Here is a 25461-nt window from a genome sequence, read left to right on the forward strand (position 1 = left end):
CGTGGTTACACCCATAGTCACAGGTCATGTACTGTTAAACGATTTTCCTGAGCTGCCGGTTGAAAACCCCACATCTTGCAATCGCAATCTTTCGCATGCGTGAAAAAAGGAGAAGGGATCTGAATGGAGAGATGCATGCCATGGTATCAAGAACAGGTAATCGCTGACGTGGTTCAGCCGTCATCTTTCTGCCCGACCAGCAAACGTGCGCCTAGTTCCTAAGGTTTCTTATCGGGAACCAGATCCTGGTCCTGGAACGGGAAAACACCCAGGAACCGGCTTGGAATCAGACCATAGATTCGTCAAAAACCGTGATCCAGCCCTGAAGCGTACAAAGAGAACCAGCAAAGGTCTGGGTTCAGTTTGGAATCAGACCAGAGGTCCATCAAAAACCGTGATTCAGCCGTGAAGTGTACAAAGAGAATCAGGGATCCGCCTTGACACTGAGACAAGGGATCCAGCAAAAACAGGATCCGGCTTGGAGCATGCACATGGATCCAGCAAGACCCAAGATTGAGCTTGTAATTATGCCGATAATTCTTGCAGGAAGTAAAATGCGGTCCAGAATAGCACCATACATCAGGCAAAAACTCTGACCCAGTGCAAGAACTCAGACACAGGGCAAGGACCAAGATTCAGTACAAAGTCAAAGGAACCAACGAGAACCAGGGTCCTACTTGGAACTCTTGTCAAAACTAGTATTTTCTCAGCGCACTTAAGTTATGCATGTTGCGCTTGTAAATTCCACACTTGTCGCGTGAACTCCAACCGGCTTTGAGAGATTAACAGTGAGTTGTCAATACAACAGATGGCATCAGCACATTTACCGACAGCTGTCCAAGAGCCGCGGCGGACGTCAAGGGCCTGTCCACAACTAGTCAGAATTTCTTAACGTTTCCGCTTTATGACAGGTCAGATCTGACACGAACTTTCCAAGAACCGTTTAATAAGTTATAATGCTAATATATTAGTAATATTGTGAGCGGAACAGGACCACCTGAGTCGTGGCAGTGCTGCTGCTGGCCGTCATGGAATGAGATAAGAACCAGTCGTGGATGTCAGTCGCCTTTAGTCTGGCTCTGAGCAGATGTGTGTCCCAGTTCTTGCCTGCAATTAGTACCCGAGTTTGTGGGCGTGTACTCAGTGGCCGCGACATCAGAGAAAAGCGCGAGGTCATTTGCAAAGATGAAGAACAAAAGTGGTCTCAATGAGTTGCCTTCCTATTCTGCAATGGTGTTTGGGAGCGGTAGAAAATAACTTAACCACCCCTGTCATGGTTACGAACCGGTGGCTTATGGCCACGTCTGTAATTCTTGGAGCATTCCTTATCAACGTCACAAAGTACAAGGTTTGGGAGGAGTGCATGGTGATCAACAACATGAAAACATTTTGATAGACCAAATAGAACTAGTAGTGTGCTTGCACCTTGGTTCGCGAACGGCAACATTATATCCGTAGCCTCTGCCAAGGCTGTTTTGTCCGTTAGTGAGACCGGAAGCTGTACTGGGATCGAGGAAATGAATCACGCCTGGTAAAGCTGCCGATGAACGTTACGTCCACGAAGTTTTCCTATTTGAAGAACTATAGGAGGTCGCCAAAATTCGGCGCGCAACACCGGTTTTAAGATAAATTAGTTCTATTTTAATTTTATCCATTGAATCATTTAATTATTGTTATTATTATTATTGTTATTATTTTATGACAGAATTATTTAATTAATTCAGGATTTGAATGGGCGTGACGCTGACCACGTCTGGGTCCAAACTGCACAGATTCACGTGATGTGGGGTATTCCAAAGTACGTGTGATGCGGGCGGCTGTGGCCAAACCTACGTATACAGTCACGATCCAGTGGTTTGGTATGCATTGGCTGCCAGAACACGCATCAAATGTTTCATGTGACGTTATTGTATTCCCGATTATATGTCCCGAGCGCTATCGAGGCCCAGATCGCCCCGCCCGTCAAACCCGCAGCTGCACGTGCTGACGAGTGTCCGCCGTTTCGGCGCCGTCACCGGCCGGCTCAGGGCGCTGTGCGGGGCCGGTGGGCCTGGCCCGGGTACCTTTCACCCTGGGCTTGGCCTGCTAGCCAGCGGTGGCGACACGCGCAGGGTCGAGCGTGTCAGCCGAGGGGGCGGAGTGCCCGCGGCGGGGCGTGCGGGTCACGCCGCAGCTGGAGAGTCCAGAGCGGAACAGCCGCTGCAGGAGCGCAGGCGAGGCACCCATGAGGCGCTCCGCTCGTCAGGTGGCGTACTTTGAATAAATTGCTTGCCCCGTGGAACGTTCAGGACAGCGCTGAATTCATCGACTTGGATCCGGCTGACATGGCTGGTGCTGATTGACGTGCGCTTTTAGTTCGACTTTGCTACGCGCCATACAGTTGTACATGACACATGAACATTGGAGTGGCATGTTGTCACTCAGCGTGATATCATTGATGACAGTCAGATGCAGCCACGGTTTAGCAAGCCCGCATTTGGCTTTGGAGGCGTTGGTTATGTGCAGAACTTTAGACCGAGCGTGGCTGGAAAAATATCGGGATTTGCTGCGAGGAGGACCGCGAGGCGTATTAGAGATGGTCAAGTTGAAGCCGTTCGTGAACCCGGTGTCCACTGTGTGAATCCCGAGTCCAATGCGTGCGGTGAACCTGCGCTGAATCTGACTCAAGGTCTTCCAAGTGGGCATCTAAGTGTTGCATCTTGCTAGCCAGATAGCGGTAAGCTGGTCGGAACAATACGCTTCAATGCCCATATGTGTGCACATTAGCCAGGATTTTTTTTTGTATGTGACTTTTAACTTGTTGACAATTCTTAACTCTCCAATATGTTATGCTGAACGTCCGTAAGCTCAGTTGGTAAGGCATTTGATCATGGCCTTGAAAGTTCCGTCGTTCGATCACCTGACGGTTTTCACATTTTCAGTGCATTACAGCACCATTTTCGGTGCATTACAGAGCCATTTTCGGTGCATTACAGCACCATTTTCGGTGCATTACACCATGCACTCTAGCACCAAGATGACCCTTGGCTAAACGGGCGTCATTTGGCCGGTCACTTGAAGCGTAAGGAAACGGGGGATTTCAAAAAGCCAATTTGTAACATCCGGTGGAAGCCAAGTCTAGCTGCTGGATTGTCGGAGCCTTACCAAGCGGACGAATCGTGGTGCCCATCAGGCAACTCGGCTGTGAGGACCGCACAGTCAGCATGGACAGGGCTGGTGCCACGGGTTCTGAGTTGAGGGAGGAGCGGAGTTTCCGTGTGACATTCTGGACAAAACGGGGCCTCCCCACAGCGGGGCCTTCTGAGGGGCAGCGGCGTCGTATTGAAGGGGAGGAACACCGAGAGCGTGCGCCCTTTATGAAGTTGTTGCATGCATCAAATCCGAGTAAATGTCAGCACTTAAAGAATTCCAAATGGGCCTCTCATGTCCAGCAAAGTGTCTGGCTTTCCTAAAATAGGGAGGCTGTTACAGGAAAGAACCTCCTGATTGTTAACCTTCTTTTCCTGAACCAATGGCCCTCCTGATAAGGGGGCCCTTGCTACTCAGAACATGATGCTCCCGGTTCACGAAGCGGGCCTGCAAATTTAGCCAAGGTGATCATCGTCTGGAAAAAAATGCATCCAGGTCCAGAACTGCGACCATGTGATGCGTGACAGGAGTCTCCTGTTCCAGAAATGGGGTCTCCTGAATAAAGAGGGTGCCTTTTGACCCGGAACAGGACCTTCTAGTCCGTAACGGGGCCTTCCGAGTCAGCAAAGGGCCCTCCGTAACATAATTTTGGCCATACTTATGTATAGCATAGGCTCTCTACTTCAGAAAGGCTGCTCATGATCCAGAAAACTGACCTTTTTATGTAGAAACGCCTAATTTATTGCTCTCTTTTTTAACAAGTTCTCTGCTCAGTTATGATCGTCTCCTTGATTTTAATTTGGGTAATATACGGATAGCGATGACGCCTTTGGTTCGGAAAAGGGCCTCCCATTTTTTAAAAGATGCCCATACACTTTTGCCTGTCGGGATGGAGTCAAGAGTATCTTTTGCCCTCTGCCTTACTCTACCGCGCCGTCCCTGAGCACGGTCAGCACAATCCCCCTGCTACCTGATGATGGGGGACGGGAGGCGACAGAGGCGCCCGCTGGTCCCTGACGCAACGGCCAGGTGGGCGCTGGGCGCGCGGCGGCGCACATCAGAGCCCAGTTTAGAAACTGCTAAGTCTGGTGCCTGTCAGCGATAAAATTGGCACCCGCCATGTAACGGTATCCGCCTTCTGATGGATCGCCTCCTGTGACGTCACGATCGCGGACGCATTGGCACGCTCGCCCGCCGACGCCGGTCGTGCTCGGAACGCGGATAAGCGCCGGTCGTGTCCGGAGCGCGGATAAGCGCCGGTCGTGCCCGGGGCGCGGATGAGCGCCGGTCATGCCCGGGGCGCGGATAAGCGCCGGTCGTGCCCGGAGCGCAGATAAGCGCCGGTCGTGCCTGGAGCGCGGATAAGCGCCGGTCGTGCCCGGAGCACGGAGAACCGTCGGTCGTGCCTGAAGCGCGGATAAGCGCCGGTCGTGCCCGGAGCGCGGATAAGCGCCGGTCGTGCCCGGAGCGCGGATAAGCGCCGGTCGTGCCCGGAGCGCGGATAAGCGCCGGCCGTACCCGGAGCGCGGATAAGCGCCGGTCGTGCCCGGAGCGCGGATAAGCGCCGGTCGTGCCCGGAGCGCGGATAAGCGCCGGTGCGTGGATCGTAACGTCACGCGACCATGGCTCTACTGCGAGGGAGCCGGTGCACTGCTAGCTTGGGCGATCTGCGCCGATTTACGCCAAAACTTGTCAAGACCGTGCGTTCTAGGTGATAGCGTAGTTGTCGCGATGCCGCAATCGCAGTCGCTGTCACACGACTGTGTCATAGTGAAACCGGCTCTCATGCGAATGCTCCAGCCACCTCAGGAAAGTCGCCGGCAGGAACTGTATGACAACCGGACGGGCTGCCGTTTGTTTAATTAGCTCCACACCGAAGTTGGCGCGATACACACCCGGCAGGAACGGGTGCTCCCGTCGATCGGCGGCAGTCCTGCTGCACTAACGCTGGTGGTCTTGTTCTAGTGGTGATGGTCTCTGATGTCTGGTTCGCTGGTGGTTGGTGGTCCCTGATGAAGCGGTAAACCGCTTGGTGTTTGTCCGGAGGTTACTGTTTACCTGTCTTACCCTTTGCTTCACTGCTTTGCGGGTAAAGATTGGCCATCTGCGTGTAGCAAGTTACCCCAACACAGTCTTCCTCATGCCATTTGGTTGGCTTGTTCGATCACGGCGCAGTGCGGAAGACGGCTGGTCTCGCACACGGCCCCGGACTGGAGAGGTGGCAGGGCTGGGAGTGGGCAAGAACGCGTCTTACGCAGCGCCACGCTGAGCGAATCGGGTGCATCGCTTGATCGCATCACTTAAAAACAGTTACACTCGATGCAATGACGTATGATGTTTATCACAGGCTGATTGGTATATCACACATATGTCATCACATCACACATATATCACATTGTCTTGGTGATTGATATCACAGACACAGACGCAGACTAATTGCCAGGTGACGGAAATGCTTCGTGTCTGGGAAATGCCTCGTTGATCGCTCTTGTCACCAACACCTCGGGAACCGCCATAACTGTACAAGTGTTTCAACAGTTTTGAGCATGTGTAGAATGAACAAACACCAGGTTTCAGGACTCGTTTTGTCTCGCAACCGTTGGCGGAAAGCTAAGGGTTTTCTTTTTCAGCCCTTCCAAAAAAGCAAGGGCAAGCTAGGGAAGGCATCTCCTTTGCACGGCGGTTTGCTTGTGTTTGCAATTTAGTTGCGTTTACAGATTATTTATGTGAACTGAATTGTATTGACAGCATTACATCGTAAAAGGCCCAAATACCGTAGGATTTACTGATATTTACTGATAGGTACTGGTATGAGGCCCATATGTACATACACTTACATTACGTTTGCTCGTATCACCTTGTTTTCATAATCAAATCGTATTTCTTCACATGCAGCATGCAATGGCGGTACCTCATAGCATCGCCCCTAAGAAAACCTCATTAGGTTTGCTGTAGTGGAGATATGAGTTGTAATGATAATGGAATTAGTTGCAAATTAATTGCAATTTATTTTGTAATTAACAATGCTCAGCGCTGCCAGAACGCTTTTATGAATTTAATGGTTTAGGCGAATTTTTGACGGCTACAATCAAATATTGGGAGCCCCCCAGACAAACATGGGTTAAGGGGAAGGACCTCAAGGGAATACAAAGCTCGACTGTAACTTCATAAAGTCTGCTATGGAGCTACCTTCGAGTAATAATTTCAAAGTGCTGTGCATTGTTGTGCAAAGTTCACCGTAGCTGGGTTTGATAGTTTTCTCAGCTCTGTAGTGCCAGTATTCTTGAGCGCCATGTTGTTATCAATGTCCGCCTGGAGCACTCCCGAGCGAGATATTCTCCGATATGAGACCCACCTATACGTCAGGCTGCATGTGTGGCATTCCTCCCCGTCAGCAGCCTCTGGTCTTGATTTCCTCGCAGCAGTCTTGAGCTGCTGATATATTGTCTCATATCTCTCGGACGGTCGAGCGTTGTGACGGGTGGGCGTTCCGGTGCGTGATAAGCTGTAGGCTGTAATCTGCTCTGATCCCCGTCACATTCCCAGAGCTGTCCGGCTGATGTTTGCGGCAGTCAGCGGTCTCGAAACTCAGCGTCGGTTGACAGTTTGGAGCGCGTGCACCTGTTGACAATAATGTAGCCTGGCAGGCTGGGGTTTGATTTATAATGTCGATGCACTCATTGATAGGTACATTAATTAATTGTTTGTCATGTGACCGTTCTCAGGAAACCTTCCTCCTTCATGCATGTACATCCCCAACAGACATGTTTTACGTGGTGCTTTTCCCCAATAGAATGCCTTTTTTCCTTGCTACCTTATTTTCTCTGCAAGTGATCGCCTTTGGCACTTCCCATGAACGACTCATGGCCCGTGACAGCGGGCTGGGAGACCGACGCGTCGGTCCGCTCTGGCCGTGGACAGCGTGAACGCCGCCGATCCCTGCTCTCACCGGCGATCCGTGATCCTTGGCCCGCGTCCCAGCGGCAGCGGCGTCTGATCCCTAACCCCTGATCATCTGACCCCTGACTGTCTGACCCCTGACCGTCCGACCCCTGACTCCTGACCATCTGACCCCTGACCCCTGACCATCTGACGCCCGACCGTCTGACCCCGACCGTCCGACCTCTGACGCCTGACCCCTGACCGTCTGACCCCTGACCCCGGACCGTCTGACTCCTGACCATCCAACCCCTGACGCCTGACCGTCCGACCTCTAGCCCATGATCGTGTGAACCCTGACCCCTGACCTCTGACCCCGGACCGTCTGACACCCGACGCCTGACTCATGACCGTCTAATCGTCTGACCTCTGACTCCTGACTCCTGACCCCGACCCCCATGCCATGACCGTCTGACCCCTTACCCCTGCCGTCTGACCTCTGGCCGTTTGACGCCTGACGGTCTGACCCCTGACCCCTGACCCCTGGCCGTCTGACCACTTACCTCAGACCGTCTGACCCCTGGCCGTCCAACCAATGACCGTGTGACCCTTGACCTTTGCAGGGCTCGGAGCAGCAAGCCGATTTGGCGCGCCACCGCCTCTCCGAGGGTCTGCTCAGCGACCACATGACCATGGTGAATGCCTTCAACCTGTGGACGGCGGCGCGCGACCGACCGACGTTCGCGCGGCGCAACTTCCTCTCTGGCAGCACGCTCGAGATGATCAGGTCAGTGCCGCCCGACCCGGCGGCCAGCTGGCGGGAGGCAGCTGTGGCGACCGTCGGCGGGCGCGCGCCGCCTCAAACGGGCACTTTGAGATTTCGTGGGACACTGAGATTTTGGCGTGTGATCGCTATGCCGAAAATAGCACTTCCGGTACACCGGGAGGTACTGTTGAAACGGACATGTCAAACCATTTGGGGATTCAGTGCGGCAGGGACTGTTCGTAGTCACGAGTCGGCAATGCAAGCAAAATTTGAGCGTCTGAGATGCGCAAATGGCAGAGAGAATATTCAGAAGATGTGCCGGCTGCTGATCACGAAAAAATTAATCAATTACCCCGCATCCCAACAGCCCTTCACCTTTGGACGCCAACCCTTCGGGTGACGATGCCTTGCTCGAGCTCACATATATGCATTGGGCCTTTCCATGTGACTGACGTAATCGCACAACGAATAGCCCGTCGACCGTTCACGACCACGTGGTCCGAAGCGTAATTGATAGCGGTTCGGCCGTGGCTTAATTGCTGGAACGGATGGTGGCCGAAATGAAGCTGGCCCATCCTGTCGGGACTGACACGCGGTGGATCTGTGCTCCGCCCATGTGTAGCCCAGTCAGGAATGTGCCGACTTCATCTCCCTGGTCACGTAGTGCAGACGTGGCGCGATGGTAGCCAGCTTTCCGCAGGGCCTTTATCACGCGTTGGTATCTAAAGCCACTCGAGCCCATCGAGCTCGGCCTGGATAACTAATACGGAGCCATTGATTTACCGGCCGTCTCCCCCTATCTGCACCCCGGTGGAATGGTCTGGCCCTGAAATAGCGGCAGCATTATCGTGTCGGTCAGTTCCAATGAGCTAATGACGGCGGGGCCGTTCTTCTCAGTCAGTGCCAGATTTGGTGATGGGCGATGGCGGAAATGGATTGCGCTTTCAATCTGCGTCCAGGGTTTGACCACGCAACGGCGGATTTAACGACGTGCCAGCGGATGCTCTTTGAGGGCGCTGCTTCACACGGACATAAATTTTCTGACTTACGTTAATGGGAGGGGCTTTTGCAGGCCATCCACCGCTTAAAAATCCGGCAGCGTCTGAAACGAGCCACCGCAAAAGCTGCCGAGGTTCTGACATCTATTACGTTCAAGGCGAATGGGCCCGTTCTAGGCAAAATAGTCCTCCTTAATTACTAATTTATTCTGCTGGCGAGAGTGGGGAGCTGTTCTTGAAGGAGCCACCCTCCATATCCAAGATGTTTTCCCTTCGCTGTGATCCAGAGCAGTCGACCAGAATGCCATTCAAGGAGAGCAAGGTTCTAGAAAGACTCGGTTGTCGACGTCATCAATGTAGATGAGAAGTATGACAGCCAAATGTGGTGATGCGCACGCCAGCTCCATGTCCGACAAAGGGCGTTTCTTTGCAGCCAACAAGAACGGTAGATTGTATGCATTATGATGTCTCGTCTTGGAATCGGCTGGAAGGCGAAGGCAACTGGAGCTCCCGCTTCGACTTCACAGGCGACGATGTCACGAACAAGATGAAATGTTGCATGTACGTCCCTTTATTTAAACACGGCGAGGATGCTTGCCGGCAACATAACTGAATGGTAGTGAGTTCGATGCTTCGCCCTGTCGTCCCCAACATGGTCACGGAATACCCCGAATGATTGGCTACAAGAAGTGCACTGCGAACACCTCGATGTGACTGATGTGGGTCCTCGACACGTCGTTGGGCATCAGGAAGGTGACACGCGCCAGTGACACCGTCCCGTAAACAGCCCGCGAACCTTATCAAATTCGCTACGGAAATGGAAAAACAGCCAGGGCTTATTCCTGGGCGTGGTACGTCGCTCAACAGTGACAGGATACCAAGCGTCAGTGTGTAAAAACGCTTGCAAACAGTAGAAGAAGACTGCAATGTCAAACGTGTCGTCTGCAGCCATCAAAGATAGAATCGCACGATGTTTGTGACGCTGGGAGAAAACAACCAGATCAGGTCCGGGGCAGATGAAAACAGGACATGGGCTGCATCGCCACTTGTTTAGCAGAATACGGCCACCCTAAAAGGGTCACTGTCAGAAGGGCATGGCGGCGCACCGAGCGGCGCGCCGGGCGGGCAGAACATCTTTCGTGAAGCCACAGCCGCCACTTTATTGCTAATGGCTGTCAAAAAGGAGGCAAATGTAACGTGCGCGCGATTTCAGGAAAGCATCAGGTCTGCGACAAGTGGTAATGCATGTCAAGCTTCCTGACGGCACCGGCCTCCCCAGAAACTGTATTCATGGTATCCCATGGAGCTACAGTGGAGGTGACCTAGGGAAGCCGGGCGTCCCTCCAGGGAGCGGATGGCTGGGATATGAGATGGTAAGCATCAGAGGCCGGTCAGAGAAGCCTGATGTTGCCGCGCGCACCTGATCAGAGGGTCACTGTCAGCGTCCCACCTGATCAGAGGGTCGCCGTCAGCTTCCTACCTAATCAGAGGGTCGCCGTCAACGTCCCACCTGATCAGAGGGTCGCTATCAGCGTCCCACCTGATCAGAGGGTCACTGTCAGCGTCCCACCCAATCAGAGGGTCGCCGTCAACGTCCCACCTGATCAGAGGGTCGCTGTCAGTGTCCCACCTGGTCAGAGGGTCGCTGTCAGTGTCCCACCTGATCAGAGGGTCACCGTCAGCTTCCCACCTAATCAGAGGGTCGCTGTCGGCGTCCCACCTGATCAGAGGGTCACCGTCAGCTTCCCACCTAATCAGAGGGTCGCCGTCGGCGTCCCACCTGATCAGAGGGTCGCCGTCGGCGTCCCACCTTACCAGAGGGTCGCTGTCAGCGTCCCACCTGATCAGAGGGTCACTCTCAGCGTCCCACCTGATCAGAGGGTCGCCGTCGGCTTCCCACCTGATCAGAGGGTCACTGTCAGCGTCCCACCTAATCAGAGGGTCGCCGTCAGCTTCCTACCTAATCAGAGGGTCGCTGTCAGTGTCCCACCTGATAAAGAGGGTCCCTGTCAGCTTCCCACCTGATCATAGGGTCGCCGTCAGCGTCCCACCCAATCAGAGGGCCGCCGTCAACGTCCCACCCGATCAGAGGGTCGCTGTCAACGTCCCACCTGATCAGAGGGTCGCTGTCAACGTCCCACCCGATCAGAGGGTCGCTGTCAACGTCCCACCCGATCAGAGGGTCGCTGTCAACGTCCCACCTGATCAGAGGGTCGCTGTCAGTGTCCCACCTGATCAGAGGGTCGCTGTCAGTGTCCCACCTGATCAGAGGGTCACCGTCAGCTTCCCACCTAGTCAGAGGGTCGCTGTCGGCGTCCCACCTGATCAGAGGGTCGCCGTCGGCGTCCCACCTTACCAGAGGGTCGCTGTCAGCGTCCCACCTGATCAGAGGGTCACTCTCAGCGTCCCACCTGATCAGAGGGTCGCCGTCGGCTTCCCACCTGATCAGAGGGTCACTGTCAGCGTCCCACCTAATCAGAGGGTCGCCGTCAGCTTCCCACCTGATCAGAGGGTCACTGTCAGCGTCCCACCTGACCAGAGGGTCGCCGTCAGCTTCCCACCCGATCAGAGGGTCGCTGTCAGCGTCCCACCTGATCAGAGGGTCGCTGTCAGTGTCCCACCTGATCAGAGGGTCGCTGTCAGTGTCCCACGTGATCAGAGGGTCACCGTCAGCTTCCCACCTAATCAGAGGGTCGCTGTCGGCGTCCCACCTGATCAGAGGGTCGCCGTCGGCGTCCCACCTTACCAGAGGGTCGCTGTCAGCGTCCCACCTGATCAGAGGGTCACTCTCAGCGTCCCACCTGATCAGAGGGTCACCGTCGGCTTCCCACCTGATCAGAGGGTCACCGTCAGCGTCCCACCTAATCAGAGGGTCGCCGTCAGCTTCCCACCTGATCAGAGGGTCACTGTCAGCGTCCCACCTGACCAGAGGGTCGCCGTCAGCTTCCCACCCGATCAGAGGGTCGCTGTCAGCGTCCCACCTGATCAGAGGGTCGCCGTCAACGTTCCACCTGGTCAGACGGTCGCTGTCAGCGTCCCACCTGATCAGAGGGTCACTGTCAGCGTCTCACCTGATCAGAGGGTCGCCGTCAGCTTCCCACCTGATCAGAGGGTCACTGTCAGCGTCCCACCTAATCAGAGGGTCGCCGTCAGCTTCCCACCTGATCAGAGGGTCGCTGTCAACGTCCCACCTGATCAGAGGGTCGCCGTCAACGTCCCACCTGATCGGAGGGTCGCCGTCAACGTCCAACCTGATCATAGGGTCGCCGTCGGCGTCCCACCTGATCAGAGGGTCACTGTCAGCGTCCCACCTGATCAGAGGGCCGCCGTCGGCCAGCGGAAAGTGAAGCAGTAAGCCTTCGGGCTGGATCCATGTTGGTGACTAAAGCAAATAAAGGACGAAGCCTGCATGACATTAGTAGAGAACTCCACCGTGACCAAGACGTGTCCATCATGAGGTCTGTTTAAGGACAATGGCTTTGGAAGACAAGTGTGAAAGGAAAGGTGTCATTGATTTTGTATTGCACCTTGAATATTTTAGGATGGGTTGTACTCAACTAACTTATTCGTGCTTGGGGACGACCAGAGAATTCGATCGAGACGCTAGTTTTTTAAATATGCTTTATGCCCTCCCGTGTCCGTTTGCCTGTGAATTTAGCGGGTCATGCCTGCAGCGGCAGCATATGAAGCACCACCTGCAATTCTCCCAGTCATGGCGTGCACGCCTTTTCACTCCTGGAAGGCGACGTTTAGCCAGAGTCCCTGGTGCATTTCCTGTCAGCACCAGTTAGTGACGACATCGCCAACATCCATCGCTTTAAGACACACTCTTCCTCAGGTGTCCTCCTGCGGACCAAATGCCGATAAAGTGCCCGCCGCCCGAAGCTTGATAACACGGTGCTCCGCGGTGATGTACGAGGTCAGGGCCGGACGATCGCAGCACCGCGCACAGCGCCATCCGTCAGGCAGCTGGCGTGTTGCACTCCTTCTGCATCACTGCCACTCGGCTGAGCTACTTAGGACGGACCTCCACCAACGCCCATAGCGGCGAAGTGACTCTCGGCTGTTAGTATCCTGCGCCGACCGCTGCGTTGCAGCCCGATTTTATGGTTTGTGAGCACACAAGTTCGAAAGGATCGATCCCAGTTGAGTGCACTTGGCTTTATACGCGGACACTCGTGGCTTCGCGCGCGCGTTCGTGCGTCGCTGTAAGTACTTCCTTACGTGTGTTGGTGCGAAGTTACCGTCGTGGTGCGCGGTGCGTGCGCTGGCTCAACTAGATTGAGCCTTCGTGTGGGGTCGGGGCGGGGCGAGGGCCCTGAGGCCGCGTGAGAGGCCCTCGGCCCAGGCTCAAACTCAGGGGTGGGCGTAGCTCGGGCGGGGACATGCCCTGGCTGGGGCCCCGCGCCAGCCCGTCACGCCACAAACTACATGCTCCAGGCGCCCGCCACGGGCGCCACGGCTTTCGCCAAGGTGCCAGACCTGTCGGTGCATCAGATCTGTGGCAGGGGCATTGTACCGGAACGTTGCACCGCCGGAGCTGCCGGGGGCGTCGCTCCTGGCTCCTGTCACGGGCGGCTCGGGGGCGCCGGACCCGGCTCTGCAGCGGGGGTTGTCAAGGTCACCCGACCGACCTCACACGCCAGCTCTATCACACGCGCAGGGCCAGTCAGCACGCCAGACCCGGCGCAGGCGCGTCCCCTCCGGAGGGAAGGGGGGGGGGGGGGCGCCGCAGGCCGGCCGCGGCCCGAACCGGCCCCGCTCCAAGCCGGCCCAGCCTACGTCTACCCGCGGGACCACCTCACGGAAGTGCCGCGACTCGGCGGCCGTTGTCGGACCGACCACCTCCCCGCCCCGCCCGCCGCGTGTCCGAGTTCCTGCGGAAGCGGCGGGGTCAGGAGGGACGCTGGCCGGACAGGGGGTGGGAGGGGCGGTTGTGTGACGCAGGTGACCTGCGGGTCATGGCCGGCTGCATTGGTGTTGGTCTTGGTAAAGCGCCATGTCATGACTTGCGTTGGGTGTTATACTTTGGATAAGCGGTTTAAGTCGTGTTGTATCATGCTGAAACAAACCCCATGCTAAGGTTCAGAAACATTTGGGAAGATCCTGAAGGCTCCCTCGAATGTACCGACAAGATGTGAAATTACTAAAACGTTTGCAATTCTTGTATAGAACTTGGCGGAGTATTTTTTGTGTATAGTACCCTGGATGCCCTCACCCAACAGCTCACACCCTCACCCTGGACACCCTCACCGAACATCTCACACCCTCACCCTGGACACCCTCACCGAACAGCTCACACCCTTACCCTGGACACCCTCACCCAGCAGCTCACACCCTCACCCTGGACACCCTCACCGAACATCTCACACCCTCACCCTGGACACCCTCACCGAACAGCTCACACCCTCACCCTGGACACCCTCACCCAACAGCTCACACCCTCACCCTGGACACCCTCACCGAACATCTCACACCCTCACCCTGGACACCCTCACCGAACAGCTCACACCCTCACCCTGGACACCCTCACCCATCAGCTCACACCCTCACCCTGGACACCCTCACCCAACACCTCACATCCTCACCCTGGACACCCTCAGCCAACAGCTCACACCCTCACCCTGGACACCCTCAGCCAACAGTTCACGCCCTCACCCTGGACACCCTCACCGAACATCTCACACCATCACCATGGACACCCTCAGCCAACAGTTCACGCCCTCACCCTGGACACCCTCACCCGACAGCTCACACCCTCACCCTGGACACCCTCACCGAACAGCTCACACCCTCACCCTGGACACCCCCACCCAACAGCTCACACCCTCACCCCGGACACCCTCACCCAACAGCTCACACCCTCACCCTGGACACCCTCACCCGACAGCTCACACCCTCACCCTGGACACCCTCACCCTGGACACCCTCACCCAACAGCTCACACCCTCACCCTGGACACCCTCACCCAACAGCTCACACCCTCACCCTGGACACCCTCAGCCAACAGTTCACGCCCTCACCCTGGACACCCTCAGCCAACAGCTCGCACCCTCACCCTGGACACCCTCAGCCAACAGCTCACGCCTTCAACCTGGACACCCCCACCCAACAGCTCATACCCTCACCCTGGACACCCTCAGCCAACAGCTCACACCTTCACCCCGGACACCCTCACCCAACAGCTTTGCCGCTATTTAGCGTACCGCGCCGCGCACGTTTTCCGCGTAAATGGATAAATAATAGCCCGCAACGCGTGCTGCGGCACGGATAAATGGGCCTATCGCGAGAGCGTTGCGCTGCTCCACCAAGCAGCCACCTCCACCGCGCGGATCGTGTGGAAAATACGCCTCGGCCGGGCGGACTCCGCCGGCGCGATCTGTCATTGAGACGAGCGAGCTCCCCGTACAGGCGCACGGGTGCTGTGTCGCAGCACGCGCCGGCCGCCGGCACTGCCGCAGAGCTGGGCGGAGTCGGAGCGCCCAGCTGGCGGCGCGGAGCGCGAGCCGGGGTTTCGGCGCGGCGGCCTGTGTTTGCGCCGTGCGGTAGGACTGATCTGAACAAGTGGCGACAGGGGGCGGGGCGTCCTGCCCCAGGACGGGCGGTGTGATACCGTAGTGAAGGAGGAGGCAGATCAGTGCGCGTTGCATGCGCCACAAATGCATTTGTTTCATATGATGGGGCGCGATAGGCCTGATGACACTGGTCAGTGATTGAACAGGTGTTATGCTGTGTGTCACTGGAGATTTCAAACGGACACGCCAGTGACTGCGACGAGGAACTAGTCATATGTGTTATAGGGAGGCCGATGATTGACCGTTTGTCAGCGCCGTGGCAGAATCTTCGAAAGAGTGCCGCGACGCGGCGCTGGTGAAGGCTCGCATAGTTCATGATTTGTTCAAAAGACACACTTGCTGAGCTCCAAAACACCGCAACGTTGAATACTGTGCCAGGGGTAGGTGTCGATTCGGAAACATGTCTCGCATTACGAGCCAACGTGCTGTACGTGGTTTGGCGCACGCTAGTGTAGTGCCCGAACGTGCGTTGACGTGCTGAGTCAATGACATCATTTGCACACCGGAACTGTTCGTTTCTGCCGCTGGTCGGGTTCCAGAATAGCGGACGTATAGAAGTATTGACGTATTGAGGAGTGTAAGAGTGTGGATGTGAGTGAGAGTGAGTGCAAGAGTGGAGTTAATTGTCGGGGAGACCTGTTAAGGTCAGCGGCGGAGTGTGGACACTCTCGGTCGATATGGTGCCGTCTGGCTCCCCACGTGACGAGGAAGCGGGAACGGACCATGTGCCACGTGTGTCGGCGCGTGGACGGCACCTGTGAACGCTCCTGGTAGTTTCACCGGTTCACCTACACAGCAAATGCCGCGGGAATCGTATCGCCAGTTCCGCGGCAGGGTTTTGACGACACGCTCAGCTGCTGAGGGTTTTAGGTTTTTTGGTTTAGTTTTTGGTTTAGGTTTTAGGTTTTTTGCTGGCCTCTCACTCTGGCAACGAGGGCGAGCACCGCGCGGAATCAAACCCCTGGCCTTTGGCCTCCCAGGCGCGCGGCGTAACCACTACACTGTCGGCACCCCGCGTTTTGCCTGGTTACCCATCGCTAGTCATTATAAATCAGACTGAGCCATTGCCGACGCAGGACATTGACAACTGCCTCGTGAATTGTCCACAAATGACCCCCTAATTCGGGGCTATATGCATCCGAGTATATAAATCATTACTCAAGTGCCAAGCTTCCGTGCTGCCGGCGTCCTCGTATCTGATGTGGCCGTTTGCAATAACGGAGTGGACCATGCTGACCTTACAGGAATCGTGCGGATTAGTACAGAGTGGATTAGTTACCGTGGAGTGACTCATCTCTCCCAATCAACGTGGTGAGGCCGACTAGAATGAACCGCGGGTCCGGCACTGTGCTCGTTCTCCGGCATGTTGTCCTGGGTACTTTTGCCCATGTAGACCAGCGCTGACGCTCTGGGTTAGGAGCGTTTCAAACGCCTGTGGCGTCTTCGTTGCCTTATCACCATCTGTATTGCTTGCGCGTGTGCACATTAAAACGTTTTGAACAAGTCTCTCCGATTCCCCCACTGCTTGACGTCGGAACCTTTCACACTAGGCACATAATGCAACTTAGGGCATCACAATTGGTACCGCCATCGGACTAAGCATTCAAACCCCACATGCCATCGTTGTAACTGCCCCCGTCACGTGCCCACTTAACAGCACCTTTTCGGAGTTGAGCGTCGCTGTTAAGTCCACCGCTCGGCGCATCCCGGTGGGATAGTGAGGTTACGCCCGCGCCTCACCTGCGCCCGGCAGTGGGACCGGGTCTCGGGCCACACGCCTCGTGCGGCTGTCTGGCAGTGCTGGTGGTGCGTCGGCTGCAGCCTGCGCTGAACGCTGACATGTCGGTGACAGACGGAAAGCTCAGCGCGGCACAGCCGTTTGTGTGTGTGTTGACATTGCCTGATTGACCTCGGAGCTAATCACGCTGGCTTATCACGTTCTGGCCCGATCGGATCTTCCTGCGTACCGTCGTACGGCACCGATAACGCAGGCTGTCATAGCGTTATACCGCGCTGATAATGCAGGCTGTCATAGCGTTGTACCGCGCTGATAATGTAAGCTGTCACGGCGCTGTACGATGCTGATGACGCAGGTTGTCATAGCGCTGTACGACGCTGATAATGCAGGCTGTCATAGGGTTGTACGGCGCTGATGATGTAAGCTGTCACGGCACTGCGCGGCGCTGATAGGGCGGGCTGTCATAGCGTTGTACGACGCTGATAATGTAAGCTGTCGTGGCGTCGTACTGCGCTGATAGCGCCAGCTCTCGCGTGCCTCGATGATAAACGTTGTGATTGCATCTGGAATCTTCAGGAGCCTCATTTTGCTCTTCTTACGCCGCTGCAGTTCGCCTCATGTTTCCGTGTCGCAAGAACAGCGCTTTGGAGGATACCGCAAACGCCTTTGTAGTGAATGTTCGTGGTCTGCTATTTCCAAAAGAAGCGTACAAAAACGCGCGTAGATAATTCCGCATTGTTGAACCATGAACAATACGTAGGAGACCATCATTTCAAAAATATGTGAATTTATAAAACTGACCTTGCAGTGTGACTTGAACATTTCTATTACATACGTGTGAAGATAAATCTCAACTGTGCAGATGGCGCTCCCTTGAAGGAACCCCCTGTTCGGGACGCTTGGTAGCGTCACCGCTCCACCGAACACACGTCATCACCAGCGTGACGGTGCAGCGTCGTCTGCAGGGCCACGCGGCAACAGTTCCTGGAGCACCTGCACAAGCTGCGGTTCGTCAGCAACACCCAGGCCCGTGAGCCGGCCCTCAACGAGAACTCGTACAACCTGGGCGTGATCCGGGCGGTGATCAGCGCCGGCCTCTACCCCAACGTCCTGTACGCCAGGTAACGGCGGTCAGCGCGAGGAGGAGCGGTCCCTGCTGACACGGACGCTCCGCGCGCGCGCGCGGCGGTCTTCGGGGGGGGGGGGGGGGGGGCGGTCCGCCGCGTTTAGAGCGCTTCCCGCCGCGACCAGGCCGCGTTTGGCGCGCCCGGATTGGACAGGGCCGCGCGTCCTTCTCCCCGCGTTGTTCGTGTGCCACGGCTTGGCGTGAGGCAGCTGTCCGGAGCTCGCCGCGTTGAGTGGCGTCGGGTGTCGGCCGTGGATCTCCAGCCTCATAAGTCGTCCTGCGGCAGCGGACTTCAGTCGTAAATATGCTTATATTGAGCTATTCGTCACAGCCGAGGCGGTCATCCGACTGCGCCGCTGTGGATCAGGGCCGCTTTAGAATGCGACGTCGCCATTTCGTCTCAACATATTTGAGGTATCTTCACGGATTACGTGATGCGTTAAACCTTGCTCAACCAAGCGCTGAATCCGTAATATAGACGACCCACGAGCAGCTTCAGCCGCGCTCCTTTCAAGAGTCTCGTGCAGCCGACTAAACCGTGCCGCGCCGCGCCACGATCTCCCCGGACTGTCAACACTACCCTGCGCGCGGCCCGAGCGCCAACAGGGCGTGATTAGCGCCGCGCGGGCGGAGGAGAGGGAACATCTGGCCGTTATCTTCAGCCCCGCCGCGTGTTGTCTCCCGCGCGGCAGCTCGCCGCCGCCGGTGACGCGATGTCGCCGCGTCCTGCATGTCCGACCCAGCGTCATGCCCTCCCGGGCGGGGCTGGCGAGGAGGTGGCGTGGGTGACGCCGGCCGTGGCCTCGCCGCAGGAAGACGCGGTCTCGCGTGCTGTGCTCGTCGCCCGAGGGACGAGTCAGCCTGCACCCCAAGTGCGTCATCAGCAGGGCGCCCAGCCTGCCCGGCCACTGGCTCGTCTACAAGCTCAAGGTAATCCCGCCGCCGCCGCCACCGTCGCCACCGGCCGCCCGCGAGCTTCACGCCGAACGGACGTCCCTTCGGGTCTTTGGTGACAGCACGACGCCCGCTTCCGGTCGTCGGCGCGAGACTCCCCGACTAGCCAGGGTGGTTCCCCCGTCGTCATTGCCCCTTCTGTCGTCCATCCAAAATTGTTCCCGAAGATTTTCGAAGCTTCTCGGGTCAGATTCGGCCCCGCTTGGGTCAGACGCGAAATTCAACGCTGGAGGTAGTTTCGGAGTAGGACTTGCTTGACTTTTTTAGCACTTGCACATTTTCAACAAGAGTTGATAGGCCATATAAAAGCATAGGAAGGAAGGGCGTCTATGTTGACTTAAACTGGCCTCTGAGCACCACGCATGTATTGTGTGATGAACGATGGTGTGTAGAACTTAATTCTTAGAACTTGCACCGCCCAGGCGCCCGGAATTTTTGCATGCCTTAAAATAACATAGTATGTTCTCAGTCTTCTTATTTTTACGTGTAAGGCTGGGATTTATAACTGGCAACGTTAGTCACGTAAATATATTGGATGCCATCAACTCGGTAAGAAAAAAGGGGCGGGGCCACGTGCCCCCGGGATGTCATGCGCGCACGCCCCTACTGTGCTGTCTGCTTTGTTGTTACGGATTCATTATGGGCAGAGCAGCTCGGTCCGTCAATAATATGTCTCTCGTCTAGCTGGAAGCTGCTCAGCCTGCTGGTGGCTCATCGACCGTGTACCATGTCAGATCGACCGCCTGTGCCAGATCGACCGCCTGTGCCGTCCTCCCTCATCAGCAGCCGGCTGCTTAGTCCATTGCGGGCGAGCCGAGCAACGCGCTTGTCTCGGACGCCCGTTGTGACGATGCTGTTATCTGGAGCCAACGCGAAGAATAGTGGCATAGTTGAAAGCCAAGTTTTACTCAACTAATTTTTTGACGGGTAACCGTGGAGGTACGATTTTCGTAAAAGTTTCTAGTTAATGAGTAATGTAAAAACAAACTATTCCGTCTTCACCTAGTGATAATCTTTTACAACACTTGTTGAAATGCGACAAATGCAAGATCATCACCATTGGGTTCAGAAAACACGTGAGTTTCTGGGAGCCAGGTGGTAAGAATGTGTCCTAGTTGTTACCGAAAGTGGCCTATCCTCCGCAAAGGTTTTCAATGGGCCTGTATTCTTTTAGAACCTTTTGATAAGATAAGCAAACGTCCATGCCATTTGAGCGTCTTATCAAAGCTAACCTGAACACTGGGATCTCATGGTTTAAGCCACACATGCTGGTAAACTAATCTCGTGGAAATAAGAAACTTTCACCTCGTTAGAGTTCAAACGGATCTCCGCACAGACGAGTCTTGTTGCTTTCCAAGGTTTCCCATAACTATCGCGAAGTTTCCGATTAGATGGACGAAACCAATCTCAGGTGAAGCGAAGGAGGACCCCGCTGTCGTTTCTCCAGAAACTTGGTGATTGCTGAAATTTAGCGTGCGCGAAGTGGCGCTGGTTTGTGGAAGTAAGTGTGTTGGGCAAAGCCACAGCCGCTGAGGCGACCGACCTCTGCTTTCCGGTAAGTGGCCAGATCACGTGGTATTTCGGCAGTCTGCCGGTCTCCTTCTCAGCGCGTTTGAAATGACGCATCATTTTGACGACCTACTTAAATCAGTCGCAATTAACGTGACACGTACGAACCGTGGTACTTGGGGTGTTGCCTAAAATACCGTAAAGACTGGCCTTACATGTATTTGATGCATTTGTTATCTGAATGTCATAAACGCCGCAATGACTGAGACGGCTCCAACGCTACCCATACGAAACGGTTGTCGCGTCTTGAGAGCTATGTTCTATCTAAAGCATAGGTAAAGTTGCCCCATCGCTGCTCGGTCTAGTTAATCGTCGCCAAACCGTATCCGTGTCCCGCGTTTCACAACCCTCTGCGAACTGACCAATTTGAATAAATGAATGAATGAATGAGCTTTCCGTTCACGTAACCGACGTGAATCAATTACATTTCCGTTCCCGATGTTATTAACATATATCATTTACAGACTTAAACATCGGTCCCCATGCGCTCTTGTTCAAAGAGAGTCAGTCATTTACAATGAGATTGCACACCGATAAAGCATCCCTTCATTTGATCGTTATTTTGGCGATTTTCTAGCTCCAAAGTCACCCTTCCTAATGCGAATATCAACGGTGGCATGTGGTGACGCCCAGTGGCCGACCGAAGCAGGCGAATGGGAGCAGCGCATGTTCGATCCCCCGTGCTTTGGCCCGGGGCGCCAGTGGCTCAAAACTGGTCCGTGATTTGGTGGGGGATTAAGGATGCTCGTGACAAAATTGCGTTACCATTTTCCACGCGTAGATCTCCACCCCCGAAGGAAAACCGCCCATCTCGGAGCCCCGCCCGCGTACAGTTCCAGGCATTTTACCGCGCTGTTGGGACAGATTACAGGCAAGCCTTCCGCAGGCGGCGACTAGGCTGCTATGACTCCGCTGGAACACCAGCGACAGATTGGAGTCGGCCTGCGCCAGTCCGCCTCACGCAGCGGCGTCCGCCGCCGCGCAGTGCTGCGACGCTCAGACTGCCAGACTGTCTGAATGCCCGGCAGATCAAGAGTGCCAGCGTGACGGTCCACGACTGCTCGCTGGTGTCGCCGTACCAGCTGCTGCTGTTCGGCGAGCGTCTGGACCTGCTGGAGCCGGAGACGACCGACGAGCTGCCCCTCATCGCGGCCGACGCTTTCGTCCGCTTCAGGTGCCCCCGGCAGACGGCCCGGCTGATCCAGGTGAGGGTCGGGTCAGAGGTGGGGGGGGGGGGGGGGGGAGGGCAGGGGCAGGGTGATGGAGAGGGACGACAGGAAGTAGTCTGGGAGCGTCCGGGGAGGGCTGGAGACTCTGGAAAGGAAAGGAGGTTCGAGACGTCTAGGAGAGGCGTCTCGTGGAGCAAGGGAGGGATCTGGGATGGGAGAGCTAGGGCTTTGTTGAGACTGGGTCTTGTCAGGAGCTCAATGAACGCCCGGGCCGGGAAGAGCGAGTTGAAATGTTGTAAAACGTGTGTGACACTGTCTTTATGTGCGGAAAAAGACTGCGTCAAGTGTCGAAATCGGTAGCGAATAATGCCGACGATAACGCGCGTCGTCGGAAACTGAAGTTGCTGAAAAACGCCATTGACATTAATTTGCACCCGAATGAAAGATTGATCTCACATTCTTTGAAGCTCGCAGAGCTGTGAAGTGCGAGGAACGTCTGGTGATTTAGCAAGCGCGCACGTATGCTTGATTGATCTACGATGTTGAAGACCGGTACGCATCATTGATCTGGAACCAATGCTCGTGTCTTCACCAAAATTGGTCAATTGTGTTTTTGCCTCTTGTTTTTCAACCGCAACCAATATCAGAAGCTGGAAGATCGCTGTTTTGCGCTTCATCTTCGCCCATTGCGGTGAACGCCAGCGTGATGGAACTAGCCGTATATGTCTGACGGCACTCGCCTCCAACCGGGCCTGTGAGAATGCCAGAGCTCGTCAGAGTTATTGCCCCATAAAGTGAAAAACCTTGCAACGAGCCATATGCATCGGGGAAGAATGTCGCAGCTTGCCCACATCTACCGAACAAGACTAACTTTTGGTACGCGCAATTCGTGTAACTTCTATGGGTCCCGTGTTGGTTCGTCGGAGTATCGTCGCATGCGAACAATGCGCGATAATTTAGCTCTCATTAGGCCCGTTTTGTCCGCTGAAGAGAAGTGTTGTATGGCGTTAGGCAACGCTTTCGCACTCCAAGGCCTTCGATTTCCGGTTTTGCTCTCCTGTTGAATCCTCAGTCACATTTCTGTATGCGTCCGCTTAGGTCTGATGCACTGAAATGTCATTTGTCGTGCGTTCAGGCTATCTGACCGAAAAGTCCTTGGGCTAGCCGGGATGCCCTCAGCGGGTGTCGATCACTCGGTGGTAACATCCCCTACTCTTCCGGTACTGTGTGCATGGCCAATTACCAAAGATGATGTGACACGAATCTCAGCGCGGGCTTGAGGTCGCGAAGTGGATCAGCCCGACGCTGACCACACATTGCCCTCATCACGCGTGTCCCAGCTCGCCCGTCCGCCCCCTAGCCGCAGCTCTTCCCCTCCCCTCACCCCTGCTCATTGTCGCGGGGGAGGGGGGCGAGGGGGCAGTCTCATCGATGGGCGGCACCACAGCTGCCCCCGCCCGCCCTTGTCCCGCGAGTCGGGGGCGTCCCGAGCGGTTCCCCTCCCACGCTCGGGCTTCTGCCCAACACATGGCGAGAGGGAGGGCACTGGCAGAGGTAGAGGCCTAGTTTCGCAAAAATAGTTCGGAAACTGAGCAGTGAATATTTGCGAGGCCCACCCCAAAAAGACGCCACCAAATGTGTGTTCCGGCAGATTTTGCTCACCTTCTTCGCATCGTTAGGGAGAGGGCGGCTATAGCTCTCCTAACTGAATAGGAGGGTACACCCCTGGGGCGAGGTGCCGTGAGCCAGCATGACCGCTGCGTCTGTCAGCGGCAGCCGGACGGGGTGGCTCGGTGTGATTTGGAGCTGCCTGTGCGGCTCGCGGCCTCGGAGCTAGTGTGGCTGGCCGCGGCATTCGCGAACGGCTTTCAAACGTGACTAGAGTTCACATTTAATATGCATGGATCCGTCAATGAACTGTTGTGAAACTCGCCATTGATCTGTGTTTCGTTTGATCATTCGTCGCTACTGCTCCTTCACTTTAATCAGCTTGATCATTTGCAGCGTAATTAGGGTGACAGTCACGTGCTCGTTGAGTTATCAGTTATTCATCGCCATAGTCAATATAGTCTGGTATAGGTGTCTGGTGTAGTCTAGTCTGGTGTAGTCTGGGACGGAGGGCGTTTTGAGCTGCTTTTCGCAGGCGCCATTCGTCACATCACGCCTGTGACCTGGCGTCAACGGACCGCAGTGGCTCTCAGCTCCTACCCGTCACCCCCAATGTCCCGCCGCCACCGCGTGCTGCCGTCCGCACCTGCCCGTGTCCGCCGCTGTCCGCCGGACCCTTCCATGTGATCTCCGAACTCCTCCGTGTCCGCCCCTGTGCGTCCGTGCCGTCGGTGAACGTCTGTGTCAGCCCACGCGTTCGGTGTCTGCCTGCGTCCCCGCTGGCCGCTCAAAGCACGGGGTGTGATTCCCCGCGGTGCCCGCCCTTCCTGTCAGCCTTAGAGGTCAGCGACGCCGTTGAGCCTCAGCAGCTGAGTGTGTCGTAAAGGCCTAAGTTGTGTTTGGCCGGCAAATAATCTCGGAACATTATCCGGCATGGCGTTGGGCACTGCCAGCACGGAAAATTAGATCAGATAATTTTCCGTGTCGAGAGAAAGTTCCGGAAAATTTTCAGAGCACGGTCAGGATGGGGAATCTTTTTTCCGCTATGCGTAGCTATGTCCGTTGGCTGTGCATGGCGCATAGGAGTCGAATCTGGGGGATAAGTTCCGGACGCACCGAACGTAAATGGCGAATCTTCGTGAATGATTATCGGAGATATAATTCTGCGCTGAATAATTTTCGCCTCGGCCGAACGCGCCCCTAGTGACACCCGTTCTTCTCCAATCATCCGTGTTCGCCTGTGCGTCGGTAGGGCAATCGGGCGCTCTCAGCGGCTGATAATTGCAGGCAGACGAGCGACCTCCGCGCTGATTGGCCGTCGCACGCATCTGCGCCGTGATGTCACTGCCGGGAGTGGGCCTCGATCAGCGCGCGGATTGCCAGCCTTATTGGGGCCTTCGTGCGCGAGGCGTGAGGCGGATGGGCGCTGCCTGGCCCGCTCAGCGCCGCCGGCACTTGTGAAGGGCTGTAAAACTGGCGCCAATAGGTAGTCCTTACCGGAGCGTCGATTGACGGCCAGCCAGCAGGACTGTTCAGACCCGGCCGGCGGTGGAGAGCCGGCGGGCTTAGGGTCCCACTGTCCGTGTTGGGAGGGACATTTGGCGTACAGGGGTATAGGGGGTTGTATGGCATGATGGTAAGATAAGAGATAGCAGTGCTTTCATGACATATATGTCACAAAAACACTGTTATCTTTTATCTTAACATCATGCCATACAACCCCCGTAGCCAAGTGTTCCGCCCGCCATATATATATATATATATATATATATATATATATATATAATAATTATATATATATATAGGTCTATATGTATATATCATATAGATGTATGTATGTATATAATATATATATATATCTAATATATATATATCTCTCTATCTATATATCCTATATATATATTATAGATATAGATATAGATATAGATATAGATAGATAGATAGATAGTC

At 55.4% G+C, this 25461-nt stretch overlaps 1 protein-coding gene across 1 annotated transcript in view; it reads left to right on the forward strand.

The window, feature by feature from the left end:
- The window catches only part of LOC119110045 (ATP-dependent DNA/RNA helicase DHX36-like), a gene marked incomplete at its 3' end in the record, with an annotated part of 62113 nt that overhangs the window by 21435 nt on the left and 15217 nt on the right, over positions 1 to 25461 (forward strand). Inside the window, 4 exon segments of the mRNA XM_037233789.1 lie at positions 7632 to 7795; positions 18051 to 18206; positions 19024 to 19141; positions 21763 to 21939. Coding sequence (XP_037089684.1) covers positions 7632 to 7795; positions 18051 to 18206; positions 19024 to 19141; positions 21763 to 21939 — 615 coding nt within the window.

This window comes from Pollicipes pollicipes, unplaced genomic scaffold, assembly GCF_011947565.3.
Source record: "Pollicipes pollicipes isolate AB1234 unplaced genomic scaffold, Ppol_2.1 Scaffold_7231;HRSCAF=8579_pilon_pilon_pilon, whole genome shotgun sequence".
Taxonomy (NCBI): Eukaryota; Metazoa; Arthropoda; class Thecostraca; order Pollicipedomorpha; family Pollicipedidae; genus Pollicipes; species Pollicipes pollicipes.